General features: G+C 51.6%; 1 protein-coding gene across 1 annotated transcript; it reads left to right on the forward strand.

Moving 5' to 3' along the window:
• The first annotated feature begins 4,780 nt into the window (after positions 1-4,780).
• On the forward strand, positions 4,781-5,722 carry LOC137846829 (olfactory receptor 14C36-like). Its single transcript, XM_068664939.1, has one exon. The coding sequence runs from the start codon at positions 4,781-4,783 to the stop codon at positions 5,720-5,722; it is 942 nt and encodes a 313-aa protein (XP_068521040.1).
• Positions 5,723-14,976: the final 9,254 nt, after the last annotated feature.

Genomic DNA, 14,976 nt, shown 5'->3' on the forward strand with positions numbered 1-14,976 from the left:
CGGAGCGGCCACGGGAGGCGTTTGCTACTCTTGCCGCTGTTCCGGCCGTTTCCCGGCATGTTGCGTCGACATGCCGCTTCCTTGTGATTGTTCGACTGACAATTTGAGCACCATACTGCCCCAGCTCTGCAGTTTCGTCTCACGTGTCCAAAAGCACCACAACGATAACATCGGCAGCGGTGTGGTAATTGGTTACTAGGGGGTGGTACTGGACCACCGGCGGTTTGCAAAGGAGCAAGAGCTGCAAGGACCTGACTCTGTGTAAACTCAGCATGCTCTTTCATAGCCTGTGCCTGCTCTCGCATGCTGTCACCTAATTGCTTTACTGCCTCTACTAACATAGCCTGTGGGCCTACTGGTACCTGAGCCATTCTTTCCAACCCTTCCTCAATTGTCCATGTCCCGGGTAAGGAAGCCAATATAGTGCGAGTAGAGGGGTTGCTATTCTGAATTGCGCACTCTTTTAATATCATGTCCTTGAGGTAATCGGGCACCCCTGCTGCCTGTATGGCGTTTACTACACGATCAATAAAAAGCCCAAATGGTTCCTCTCTACCCTGTTTGATTCCCATGTAGGAAGGTATTCCCCCTGGCCCCTTTATCCGATCCAATGCTCTTCTGGCCGTTCTCATTGATTCCTTGGCTTTATCAGGTCCCAGCAATGCGTGTGCTTCTGTCCTAAAATACGGTCCTATCCCCATCAACTCTTCCAGTGTGACCCCATGTAAAGGGTCCCCCGGTGGTCTTATCACTGCGACTGCTTCTTGACAAGCAGCGTGCCAATGGGCATTAAATAACAGCTGCTGGTGTTGGGTCAAAATTAACTTCATTATGTTGCGTATGTCTCCTGGAAGCAAAATATTTGTTCCCCAAATGTAGTCCAGCATGTGTCTCGTAGGTTCACCTTTCAGACCTGAGTCATTTACTGTGGACCGCAGCTGAGTTAACAATTTCCAGTCCAAATTCACTAGATTAACCGTAACATTACCCTGGGCGTCCGGTGGTGAGTATATTACCGGGAAGGCCTCTGGAATCAATTGTGCAGCTATCTCGTGTTCACCCTCACGTAGGGCCTCATTTGCTATTTGGTTCCACATCCTCTGCCTCTGTTGAACACCATCTGTAAACGGGCTGGTGTTTTTTCTGTCTGGTTTTTGCTCTCTTATTTCCTCGTCCATCTGAGGGTTAACACTACCAGTTCTTCCTGGCAATCCCAGTCGCTCTGTAGCAGCAGCAGTGACTCTCTGCTCAGCCTGATGTATAGCTAAGGCGTTAGTGACTGCTTTCCAAGGCTTCGATAATTTTTTAGCAGTCTTATTGTCATTAATAACTTCATCAAACAATTTGTCCCCAAATTTGCGCCACTCTGCTTGTTCAAAAACTGTATCCGGATTGATAAAACAACCCTTTGTTACTCCATATGTTAATAATCCTGGTAAATCCTTTTTGCAGTCTATACCCTGCGTGCCTCATTTTTCTAAGAAACATTTGAGCAAATCATAGGCCGCTTGTCTCTCCATGCCTTTGTTTATACTGTTGCAACCTTTGCAAGACAAGTGACTGGCAGGGACCGTCTATAGGTGCTCCCGGGCGCTCCCGGGTGCGGGGATTGCGCGTTTACGTCCCGTTCACCTGTCAGAGTGCAGGTGCGGGGATTATCGTCCCTTTTACCTCTACCGCAATTACTTCAGTGTCTCGCGATTACTTCAATGTCCTGCGCGGTTCCGTACCCCGCGTCTCTCACCGTGAGTCCCCGCGTCCCCGCGTCCCACCGTGTCCCGCGTCTCTCACCGGGAGTACCGCGTTTTCCGCGTCTCTCACCGGGAGTAGCGCGTCTCACCGTGAGTCCTGTGTACAGCGTTTGCGGCTCGGTGTCTGGCTACGGTGCCGGTCCGATGTCCGCTCCGACGTCCGGTCCGAAGTTCCGGCGGCGCTCCGATGTCCCGCGCCGCTCCGGTGTCTCAGTCTCGGCGCTGTGATGTCCCGGCGCCGCTGGTCCCGACGCCGCTGGTCTCCTGGTCTACCTGCGTTCGGATGTGCCGGCGCCGCTGGTGTCCCGCTGCGCTGCGATGTTTGCCCCGGCGCCGCTGCGATGTCCGTGCTCGGCTGCGATGTCTGCTCCGGTGCTGCGATGTCCTGCTCCGGTGCGATGTCTGTTCAGGTCCTGTTCAGGTCTCCCACTGCGATGTCATGTTCAGGCCCTGTTCAGATCTCAGCCTGTTCGGGCGCCATTTGTTGCGAAGCACGGACGAAAGCACGACAGACACCAGTAGAGTCAGATCATGCTTCACCATTTTATTGCCCGAATAGCCCAACTTTTATAGTGAATTTTACAGGGGTGGACAGTGTTTCACACAAGATTATTGGTCAAAAGCACCCAGACAAACTGTTAAGAAAATAACACCACCTTTTGATTAGAAGTTAGGAAAACAACCCCCTTTGTGCTTAACGGTCACGTAGGCCTAGTCCTTGAGGCCAGCTGCTGCTAACAATATTTTCTGAGTTCCTTAATTGGGTGATGTGGGAGTCATTGCCGTGGGAGCTTCTCACAGTTACTCTGGCAGCTTGGTTTGCTCAGCTACAGCAGGCCCTGAGATTTCTAAGGCCTACCCCTGGTTGCTTAAAGCAAGCTTAGATCGAACAATTATGCCAATTCCCAACATTAAGGGAATAGCAAAGGCACTGAGTGAAGGATTAGTGTTCTGCTCAAGATGCCTGCTCAGGTTCTGGGATAAGGACAAGTTTTGAGGCTTTTCGTTTAAGTTTGGTTAGAGAGCTAGCTTTAAGGCTGGCATTTCATTCCTCCAAAATAGGAGTTAAGGGAGGGAATCATTTGTACTCATGTTTGACAATCAAACTATAATAGCATAAAATCAGTCTCTCCCAAATTCATCAAGGAGAAGACAGTGATGAATTCAGTCTGCCTCAATCAGCACACCCCAGCAGAGACCCTGCTGCCTTGGGGAGCTGTCAGCCCTGAGGCCTTGGGGACACCTCCAGGGAGCCCAAGGGCACAGAGCAAGCGATGCCATGGTTGGGTGCTGTGCTGCTGAGCTGGGCAGGGCTCCTGGGCCCAAGGGGAGCTCCTGGCAAGCACTGAAGAGAGACAGCTGTGCCCAGGAGCAGCTCCTCTGCACAGCGCAGCAGGGCTGGGGGCTCTGACCGCAGCTGGCACACAGAGAGGAGACAAGGAGAGAGGGCTTGGAGGCACTGAGGAGCGCAACAACAGAGGGCAGCGTGTGGCAGGACACATCTGCAGGCTCTTGGCACCGTGAGGCTCTGGCAGCAGGGCACTGCAGGTGGGGTTGCCAGAGGGGTCTTCTACAGCTGGCACATCACATGGCTGATAGCATCTGTCAGGGTTGGTCTCTCTGTTTATGCAGTGCTTTAGATAATGGCATTATGAGGGGCAATTCAGGAGGAACATCAAGGCTTGACTTATGTGAAGGGGAAGACTTTTTCTGCAGTCTGTGCTTGCAGACTGCTGCAGTGGACAGGAGGCAGGTTTCATTTTCAGGATTGTACAGGAGACTGAGACTCCTGGAGCATTGCATTGAGAAATCAATAACTCTGTGATCAAATTTGTAAAGTACCTTCCCAAACATCATCTCATGGACTGCACCAGCATCATCATAATGTGGTCCTCTCAGGTTTTATCCTAGCTTATCTTTAGGAGCTACAAAAGCTCTGATACCCCCTGTCTTTGGGAGGTGTCTGCAGGCTAAAGCAGAGCAAACAGCATTTGCAATGATAAGGAGCTGTGTCCTCTGCAGGCAGAGCTGCAGCACAGGAGGGTCTGCTGAGTGTCCGTCTGTCCCTCCCTGGCCTTGCCTCCCCTGGCAGCAGCACGCTGGCATTCCTCCTGGCTTCTCCAGCTGACCGTGCTGCTGCTGGTCTTGTTCCCAGGCTGGCTGGGAATGGGGGTTTCACATGCCCGTGGGGTGAGCCCTTGGTGTGCTTGGGGGAAGGGGAGTACGGGGACAGGGTGAGAGTTCTGGAGATCTGCACTTTGTGCCTCGATTCCTCTGCCCTCAGCAGTGTCGTGGTTTCTTAGGTACTGGAACAGGCAGCACAGGGAAGTGGTCACAACACTGAGGCTGCCAGAATTTAAGAAATATTTGGGCAACCCCCTCAGATATATAGACCAATTTGGGGGTTTTCACGTACAGATTCAGGGGTGGGATTTGAATATCCTTGTGGGCCCCTTCCAAGCTGGGATATTCTATGACTCCATGTCTCTATGAACCTATGAGTCCAATAGTTCTGTAGCTCAGGAAATGCCAGCACAGGCCAAATGAGCTTAACCGTGGCTGTCGTCTCTAAATGAAACTCAGCACCAAAGGAACCATCCTCTTTTGTCTGAGGATCGACAGGTTTTCACTTGAAATGCCTTAGAAAACAGAGCAGGGTGAGCAGATCGGTACAAAATGCAAAAATAAATTCCCACAGCTCTCTTCTGCAGTTGGGTAAACTGGGAGCAACAATATTGAAAAGCTCTTTATAATCAGATGATTGAATCTGAGAGTACCCCATCTTCCTCTTTACCTCTGGTTGTGGGGCAGGACTGACTCCTTTCTTACTCAGATCAGGGTCACCTGCTCCCAGGGACACCCTCAGGCAGCATGAAGTAGACCACATGAAAGGGCCCTGCTAAAAGCCTGACTGAAAGAGTTTTCAGGGCAGTTATGCAAGAAATGGAAGAAGTTTATCTCAGGTATGTCTTCTTATTTATTAAAGATTTTTTCTTCCTTGAGCAGTAACCCATGGCCAGAACTACCAAATGCCCAACAGCAGCTCTGTGAGCGAGTTCCTCCTGCTGGCATTCGCAGACACACGCGAGCTGCAGCTCCTGCACTTTACGTTCTTCCTGGGCATCTACCTGGCTGCCCTCCTGGGCAACGGCCTCATCCTCAGCGCCGTAGCCTGCCACCACCGCCTCCACACCCCCATGTACTTCTTCCTCCTCAACCTCGCCCTCCTCGACCTGGGCTGCATCTCCACCACTCTGCCCAAAGCCATGGCCAATGCCCTCTGGGACACCAGGGCCATCTCCCATCAAGGATGTACTACACAGGTCTTTCTCTTTGTCTTGTTGATGTCATCGGAGTATTACCTTCTCACCATCATGGCGTACGACCGCTACGTTGCCATCTGCAAGCCCTTGCACTACGGGAGCCTCCTGGGCAGCAGAGCTTGTGCCCAGATGGCAGCAGCTGCCTGGGGCAGTGGCTTTCTCAATGCTGTCCTGCACACGGCCAACACATTTTCCCTGCCCCTTTGCCAAGGCAATGCTGTGGGCCAGTTCTTCTGTGAAATCCCCCACATCCTCAAGCTCTCCTGTTCAGATTCTTATCTCAGGGAAACTGGCATCCTTGTGTTTAGTGTTTCTTTATCATTTGGTTGTTTTGTTTTCATTGTGGTGTCCTATGTGCAGATCTTCAGGGCTGTGCTGAGGATGCCCTCTTCTCAGGGCCGGCACAAAGCCTTTTCCACGTGCCTCCCTCACCTGGCCGTGGTCTTCCTCTTTCTTAGCACTTCCATGTTTGCCTACTTGAAGCCCGCTTCTATATCTTCCCCATCTCTGGACTTGGTGGTGTCACTTTTGTACTCAGTGGTACCTCCAGCAGTGAACCCCATCATTTACAGCATGAGGAACCAGCAGCTCAAAGTTGCAGTGAGGAAATTGTTTCTATATGTGCTTCTTAAGCATCAGTGTTGTTAACATTATTGTGATTTTTATCATACCATTTTTATACTTAGTATTATTATCATATTGTAATAATAATAATAATCCTCTAAATGCTACCATTCAATTTGAGAAACTGACATGAGAGTTTTTCATACCATTTTTTGTTTTTATTATTTTCATAACTTCTGATATTGTTTTAATTTATTAAGTAATTTTTTTTTTACTTTGACTACATCTTCCATTCAACCTATTGAACTAGGCTTCCTCTGTAGGTATAGACAATAAAGAAGACAGCATAAATTCAATGGTCTTAGTATCCCTCTCTTCCCATCTACTCTGGAGCAGCCCCAGCACGCAGGAGGGGCTCAGGGCCAAGAGCCCAGCAACCACATGCAGGAGCAGCCCCTCCCTGCCCACTGGGCTCTGCCTCTCTGCTGCCTTCGGGTCAGGGCTGCTGTTTCCCTGGAGCCATGGCCATGGTCAGCAGCAGGACGTGGCCTTTTCCCTGCTGCTCTCTTTTGGCTTCCACATTGTGCTTCTTTTTTTCTGGGTAAGCCCTGATATCTCGTGTACCTTGGTGACAGTCCTGTTGTCTCTGCAGTGACATCCCTGTGGCTGCAGGCAGCAGCAGGCACTGTGCAGCCCTGGGTCACAGCTGCCTCCCTGCTAGCACCACAGTAACAAATGGGGTTTTAGTTGGGGCTTCCTGGAATGAAGAACATAGACTTAAATTCCAAAGACAGTCTGTGAGGGACCAAGGGCTTGACCAAGAGCTTTATGGCAGCACCTGACAGCAACTGGTCTTGGACTCATCTGCATGGCACTGCCCCCCTGCAGTGGGGCTCATGGCCACTGTCAGCCTGGAGAGGAATCTGGAGCTGCCAGGAGATGTCAGGGGAACTGCAGGGAGAACATGCAACGTTGAGTTGGTAGGGATTAGAACCTCATAAAATTAATGGCCATCCAAGGAGGAGTTTGGTAAAGAAAAAGGGGAATATGAGGAGTCTATGGGTTAAGGACAGCTCTGCCATGCCAGGAGTTGTGGTGATGTGCCAGCAGCAGAGACCTCTAAGAGTGTAGATTAATTGAGGATAACCTTCTTGAGGCCTCATGGACCAGGTCTGGTGCAGCACTCGCCTGCCCTTTGTGCCCTCAGACACACCCCATGGCCCTGCCCAGCACTGCCCTGTGCTGCTGAGCCATCAGGGCACATGGAAAGGGGCTCAGCAGCAGAGATCCCCAGGGAGTTGAGTCTACTGCTCACCCTGAGCAGCACGGGCAGGGCGAAGACCCGCAGGGTCCCGGGTCACCACAGCCCCTGGCTCTCACAGCAGAACCGCCAGCTTGGGGCCCTGCAGGGAGCATGGGGAGGGAAGCAGCAATGGCTGGCCAGGCCAGCATGGACACATTACCCTGGGCCTTCTCTGGGAGCAGGGATGGCCCTGGGGAAGAGCAGGGCAGCATTGCTGGGCCTGCACTGATGGGGAAAGGGCAAAGGGAAAGCTCTTTGTGCAGGCCCCTGCTCGGGGCAGGCTGCACTGTGGCTGGGCCAGGCCTCTTGTGCTGGCCTGGGGAGCGGGGCTGGCCCTGCGGGGCACAGGCCCTGTGTGCTGGGGATCTGCCAGGCAAGAGAGCAGGGCTCCTGCAGCTTCATGGACCTCCATTTCCTGGCACCATAGCCAGCCTCCTCCTTGCTCACCCCAACCAGACACTACACCTGTATGAGCTGCCTGCTTCCTCCTCCTCTAGAGGGCAGAGGGGAGGGAACAGTATAAGTAATGAAACTCACAATTTGAAAGACACATAAGGATAGGAAAGGAAAAGAAAAAAGAAAGAAATAAAAATCAAAAGCCAAACATGATGAACATTTTGTAACTCATCAGTTCCCACTAGCAGACCATTGTGCACGCAGTCTCTGAGAGAATGCCACCTTGCCTTGGAAAGATGATCCCAATATGTATTGCTGAGCACTATGTTATGTGCCATGGAACATCCATTTTGTCAGGCTGGGTCAGCTGTCACAGCGGGTTCCCTTCCTAGACTTTTCCCCACCCTCAACCACCTTGCTGGTCAGGCAGAGTGAGAAGCAGAGAAGGCCTTGATTTTGTGCAAGCAATGCTCAGGAACAGGGACCAGAGCCATGGGTTACCAACACTGCTCTAGACACATCAAAAACACAGAACCACAGGAGATGATCTGCACAGAGTAACTCCATCCCAGCCACAGCCAGTGCAGGGCCCTGTGCTGGCCTAGTAGGCTCCCTCTGAACTCTGGAAGGAGTCAGGAAGGTGCTAATAAGCACCAGAACAGCTGAGGAAGCCCAAAGGCCCTTCTGAAGGGTCACTGAGTGCCACCTGAGAGGCAGTGATGGGCAGTGGGGAGGGCCAGGAGAAAGACTTGTGAGAAGGCTGTGAGAAACAGAGACACTCAGAGCTTTAGCAGCTGTCTGTGGATGGAGTAGGAGGACAAGGTCACTCCTGGGACTGGGCCAGGGCTGAAGGTCCCTGCATGAAGCTGGGCTGATGGAGAAGTGTCCACCCTGCATGTGTGCCTCAGCCTGGGAGCAGGGGCCTGCCCACAGTGCGGGATGGCTGGGCTGTGCTCAGCCATGCCCCAGGAGATGACCTTGCTCTCTTCCTCCCCACCACTCCCCACATGGGGCAGGCCCTCAGGAAACACCCCTGAGCCTGGAGATGCACCAACCTGCTGCAGTGAGGTGCCACTACTGCAGGGGAAGAGGGGAGGCTTGGAGAGACACATGGGGCCTGTGGGCAAGAGTGGTGTGGCCTGGGGAAGTGAGTGCCTGGGAAAAGTTACCCTGGAGCCATAGGAGCCACTCTGGAAAGAAAACTTGTAGGCAGGAACCGCACTTTTGTGATGGTGCAGAGCTGCTGGGCACATTGTGCAGGGTGCTCTGATGGACTTTTGTGTCCTTTTCCATCGTGTCTTAAGTGACGCTTTTCTCAGGAAAAGAGTAGGCAACAGAGCACTGACAGATAGTCTAAGATCATGAAAGGCATCATAAACATGCCCCTAAAAAGATAACTGATATGGGGAAATCAGGAGAAGCCTGGCCAGGAGAAATGTGAGACTGAGAGGAGGGAATAGGGGTTTGGACAGCAGAAATTAAGGATTTTGTAGAGGTAAGAGGGTTCAGGTTATGCTGATGCTGCTGTAACTGTGACTTGAAATAGTCATACAAGGCTATTCCCCAGCTTCAACCTGTAAACTTATTTTCTAAACATAAATGCTACTAAAAGCACCCTGACAGGAATCCACTACTCTAATGACTGACCTCAACGTATCCCTAGAAGACAAAACTCAGCCCATAGCCGCTTCCCCTAGCTCTTACTCTCTTAATCACTCTGATCTCTGTCCTTAATACTAGCATTAAAATGGTCTATATAACAGTAGAAAACTGCTTAAGAGAACTAAACAAAACCCTAATTCCAAATAAATGTGAGGGGCCATGGATCTGGTCATCTTGTGGGCCACAATGAGGAGATGGGTGGGAATGCTCTGAGGAGCTCATCATGATCTCCTGCCCCAGCAGCAGGAATGCAACTGTGGCAGGGACTGTGAGATCACTTCTGTCTCTGCACTTGATAGGGCAGCAGCAGAAACGTGTCATGGAAAGGGACTGTGAGGTCACTTGTGTCTGGAGGTGGCAGGTCAGCCTTGACTTCTCCCTGGGTTCTGCACTTTTGGGCTGACATCTGGCAGTGGCCCTGCTAGGCCAGCAGAAGGCACCTGCTTGGCATGTTGACTGGGGGATCCCCTCTGCCTCCAGAGCCAGGAGGACCCAGGCAGAAAGAAGGCCCCCAGATGGGTTGTCCTGTCCCTTCTGCTTGAGTCCATGAGTGGGCAGCAGCAGGCACAAGGCTTGGCTGTGTCTCCACAAGAAGCTGCAAGGCCAGCAGCAGGCCCCTGGCTTGGAAGCTGCTGCTGAGGTGACTTGTGTCTGCTTGGCTGACAGGCTGCAAGGAGCCTGCTGTGTTGGGATGCCTACTTCAGGAGGGGTTTCCACTCTGAGGGAGCTTCCTTTGGTAATACGGAAGAGCAGGAGAGAAAAACTTGCCAGGAAGTGTGCCCTGGAGGTTGGCGCTGGCTTTGAGGAGGAAGAAATGTCTCTCAAACGGTCGTGCTGTAGTGCCACAGGTCACCCTCTGATCAGACCATGGCTTTATCTTTCAAGGAACAGCTGGTGAGGGTTGATGAGATATGGGAGAAAGCAAGGGAAGAGAGCAATGTGGTGAACAGAGATGGGTGTATGAAGACTTCAAGGAAATAGGACAAATTGTGGGACAGCGTAGGAAAAGCTACAGAGGAGAAGGCAGAGGGTGCTGGCAAGAATGGAAGGTCCCAACAGCCCTGAAGGTTTTGTCGTCTTGGCTAGAGCTTATGAGGAGAGATGTTATACTCATTGCTATGGGGCCTCATTGATTCTTTTCAACCCTGTGCAGCACCTCAGAGGTGTCATAGCAGTGTTCTTCTCATGGCATCACACTGCCCACCACAGCCCACAGACCCCAGCAAGAGCCTTGAGCCAGACGTGGGGATGCAGGATCTCTCCTTCCAGAGGCTGGGGCCAACCCTTGGCCCTTCTGCATCACCAAAACCAACCAAGACTTTTCTCAGCACAGTGCTTTGCCTCTCTGTAACCATGGCCTCCAATTATCTGCCCTAACAAGGCCCTGGGGAGGCTTTGTGAGTAACAGCCCTCAGTGGGGCCCATTAATACTCCAAGTCACTTCAGCTTTTCCTTTTGAGTTTGCTTTTTCACACAGTTGCATCATTCACCTCTCAGTACCTGAGCTTCATAGACTCAGCACCACAATACACCATGGAACTCATTAAAATGCAGAAACTCCTAACATCCCTTTGATAGTTTTCTTCAAGCCTTCACGCCTTGTGAAGCTAATTGCAGAGCTTGCAAGATGTAGTTAAGGAAGAAGATTTCAAAGAGCAACCACTAAAAAAATTTTCTTGTTTCAAAGGCTGAATTTTGCTGCATTTCAGTTTTGAACCTCATTCTCCTATTGCTATTGATCCAGGGTGACTTCTTTGGAGACCTTCATTGGGAGGAAGAGCAGAGTGTGCTGGTCTGACACCTCCACTGCCAGCAGTGGTCTTTGTCCCTGTAAATGCAGCCCAGCAAAGCACATGAAACCCTTTCTAAGACATGTAAGGGGTTCCTTAAGAAAATAAATAAATAAATAAATAAATAAAAATAGAAAATAAAATAAAATAAAATAAAATAAAATAAAATAAAATAAAATAAAATAAAATAAAATAAAATAAAATAAAATAAAATAGTAAAATAAAGTAAAAGTTTAAATGACCATTGGATCCTGAGAAATTCAGCGTGAATCTCAGTAGACTCCTGGACATCCATGGACCCTCTTGGATCATCTGTGGAAAACTCAGGGTGAAAAATAAAGAAAATATATCATTATTGGCTGTAGCTGTACTCATGAGCTTGGCCTCATTGGGGAAATTGTCCCCTTCCAGACACAGAAACCTATATTGAGTAAAGTGAAAAGACCTGCCCAGTCAACAGAGTAGGGCAAAGTCCTACTTCCTGTGCTACAGATGCAGAAGGCAAAAGGAATTGCAATGTGCCTGACACTACTCTGGGACGTGTAACGCAGGTCAGGCAACTTTACCTTAGTGCTGACAAGTCCATCACTAAAGCACGCTACCAAGCTCTACATCTACCCCTTGGCTCTCCAGTCGATGACCCAGCTCATGGATGGCAATCAGGGAGTCTCTGTAAGTGTGACGCTGCCTCAGGTCCTCCACCATGGTAGCCATTGGCACCTGCTGTTCTTCAACCCTCAGCAAACCCCCAACAGAAGGATTCTGTGGAAGGCCAAGCAAAGTAGACAACTGTTTCATGTCCTTTGTCTCCAAGGCAGCTATGCCAAGGCCCCACCAGTGGTGCCCTCTTGGAACTCTGAATTCCCTCTCCTGAAGCAGTCTATGTCGAGGATGCACATAGCATCTGGGCCAGTCCCAATGGGGTGCTTTTGCCATTCCTTCCTAGTTAGACTCACTTCAGCCTCCGGTACAGTTAACTGTTGGGATCCCCCTGTCACACCAGAAATACAAGTGGTTCTACCTCTTTGTAGCTTGATGGCATCAGGGTACTATGTGCACCGGTGTCCAGTAGAGCCCAATACGTTTGTGGATCTGATGTGCCAGGCCATAAAATATAAATGTACAGTAAACCCGATTGTCCCTTTCCTCCCCTCCTCCTCCTGGCTTGAAGCAGGACTCCTCTAGTCCTGTTCATAGTATTTATTATGGTGTCTGCTAGACAAACCAATGGAAACACGTCCCACCATGGCACTGTCATTCCATTGGGCAAGGGAATGGAGCCGACAGTCATGGGACATATTTGGGTGGGGAGGGTGGGGCCCAGCAGAGACAAGGAGTCAAGGCAGTGGGCTGGGGTGAGGCCAGCAGAAGCAGCCCAAGGGGTGGTGCTGCTGGTGAGGACACGTTTGTGCCAGCAGCCTGAGTGGGAAGCAGCTGTGCGCAGATGAGGGGAGGCCAGGAAGCGCATGCCAAGAGCGCTGCTGCCAGCAGAGCCAAGGCCGGGACTGAGCCCAAGGGCAGAGGCAGGCCCAGGGCAGGGGGCTGCAAGGGTCATGCTGAGCTCCCTGCCCCTGCAGCAGCCGCCCTGGCCCTCAGCCTCCTCTCCCCTGCCACTGCAGCTCTGGGCTCCCCTGGCGCAGCCCTGGCTCTGCAGCACCAAGCCCTGCTGGGAGCCCTCCCCTGCATGCTGCCACCACTCCCTGACGCTGCTGTTGCCCTCTGCCGGGCACTGCCCAGCCCAGCCCAGCCCCTGCCCACCTCTCCCCACCTCTCTGTCATCTCCCCAGACCAGCCCAGCCCAGTCACACAGAATCACAGAATTTCTAGGTTGGAAGAGACCTCAAGACCATCGAGTTCAACCTCTGACCTAACGCTAACAGTCCCCACTAAACCATATCCCTAAGCTCTACATCTAAACGTCTTTTAAAGACTTCCAGGGATGGTGGCTCCACCACTTCCCTGGGCAGCCTGTTCCAATGTCTAACAACCCTTTCGGTAAAGAAGTTCTTCCTAAGATCCAACCTAAAACTCCCCTGGTGCAACTTTAGCCCATTCCCCCTCGTCCTGCAGCAGCCCAGGCTGTGCTGGCCCCAGGGCAGTGCCCACTGCAGGCTGCTGCAGGGCTCTGGGCACGGCCACCACAGCCCCCGCACTGGGAACAGCTCAGGAGATGGAGGTCCGTGAAGCTGCAGGAGCCCTGCTCTCTTGCCTGGCAGATCCCCAGCACACAGTGCCTGTGCCCCGCAGGGCCAGCCCCACTCCCCAGGCCAGCACAAGAGGCCTGGCCCAGCCACAGAGCAGCTCCAGATTCTGGTCCGTGAAGGTCCAGATTTCCCCACTTAGTAGTGATGGGAACCCCAAGAGCCACCAAAGCTGTTCCTAAGTGTGACAGCAGGCCTTTTGGCACTTAGCCCCTTTGGCATTAGGAGAGTGAGATGGGATCGGAGAGCTGTGAATATCTCACGGCTTCTTTATTGCCTTAATCTACACAGGAAGATTGCTAAAAGTAACGTAGATGAGTGGGTTAAAATAAAAATCAACACATAGAAGGATGAGAAGAAATTTCCTTAAATCAAAATAATATTATCACATATTTTTTTTAAAGAAAAGAAAGAATAAACAATTTCATAAAGTGTTTTGTGACAAATTTGCTCAGTACTGTTAAGATGCTGAGCATATTATTTGTGCTCAAATAGTACGTGGGAAAGTAATTTCCTTAATGCATTTTTCAGTTCCTGGTTCCTCATGCTGTTGATGAGGGTGTTCACTGCTGGAGGCACCACCGAGTATAAAAATGACACCACCAGGTTGTAGTGGGTTTACGTGGCAAGGTTTGGTAGCAGGGGGCCATAGGGGTGGTTTCTGTGAAAATTATCTAGAAGCTGCCCCATGTTTGGGAAGGGCCCCATTGTTTTCCAGAGCTGAGCCAATAAGCGATGCTGTTTTGCGCCTCTGTGAGAGCATATTTAAGACAGGGAAAAAAAAACGCTGTGCCACACAGCAGCTGGGAGAGTGAGAGCAGTGAGGAACGGCCCTGCAGGCGCCAAGGTCTGTGAAGAAGGAGGGGGGAGAGGTGCTCCAGGCGCCGGAGCAGAAGTCCCCTGCGGCCTGTAGTGAGGCCCATGGTGAAGCAGGATGTCCCCCTGCAGCCCATGGAGTACCATGGTGGAGCAGGGTTCCACGCTGCAGCGCGTGGAGGAGACCACGGTGGAGCAGGTGGCCCTGCACCGACGGAGGCTGCCGCCTGTGGAAGACCCCTGCCGGAGCAGATTCCGGGCCGGACCTGTAGCCCGTGGAGAGGAGCCCACGCAGGAGCAGGTGACCTGGCAGGAGCTGCTGCCCGTAGGGGAGCCAGGTTGGAGCAGTCTGCTCCTGAGGGATGGACCCCGTGGTACAGACCCATATCTGGAGCAGTTCTGGAAGAGCTGCTGCCTGTGGGAAGCCCACGCCAGATCAGTTCATCAAGGACTGCATCCCGTGGGTGGGACGAGAGTGACCGAGAAGGAGCGGCAGAGAAGAAACGCTGTAGACTGACCATAACCCCCATTCCCCCGTTCCCCTGCGCCGCTCGGGGGGGAGGAGGTGGAAGAGGGTGGATCGGGGGGAAGGTGCTTTTGGTTTCTTTCCTTTGTTTCTCACTTCTCTCGCCTTGTTAGTAATGAGCAATAAATCTTACTATCTCCGAGTCTGTTTTGCCCGTTACGATAATTACTGAGTGATTTTCTCATCCTTGTCTCAACCTTTGAGCCCTTTTCACATATTTTCTCACAATTCCTCTTTGAGGAGGGGGAGTGAGAGAGCGGCTGTGGTGGAGCTCGGCTGCCCACTCGAGCGGAACCATGACATATGCCGATGTTTAAATTTTTGCAGAGCAGTCCTTACCAAGGCAAGGACGGTTCAGCTACTCACTCTGTCCTGGCAACAGGAAGGCTGAGGGTGCAGTAAGAGCTGGGAGGGGACAGACCCAGGACAGGTGACCCAAAGTCCCTAAAGGGGTATTCCATACCATCTGACGTCATGCTAAACAATATATAGGGGTGGCTAGCCAGGGAAGGGGGCCGGACTGCTCGGGGTTAGGCTAGGCATCGGTCAGCGGGTGGTGAGCAATTGCATTGTGCATCACTTGTTTGTACATATTATTAGTAGTAGTACTATTATCATCATTGTATTATTATTATTATTATTAT

The sequence above is a fragment of the Anas acuta genome, chromosome W (genome assembly GCF_963932015.1).
Source record: "Anas acuta chromosome W, bAnaAcu1.1, whole genome shotgun sequence".
NCBI lineage: Eukaryota > Metazoa > Chordata > Aves > Anseriformes > Anatidae > Anas > Anas acuta.

Bases quoted from the DNA above. Each gene is read 5' to 3' on its own strand.
- LOC137846829 (XM_068664939.1), top strand. From the start codon at position 4,781: ATGCCCAACAGCAGCTCTGTGAGCGAGTTCCTCCTGCTGGCATTCGCA.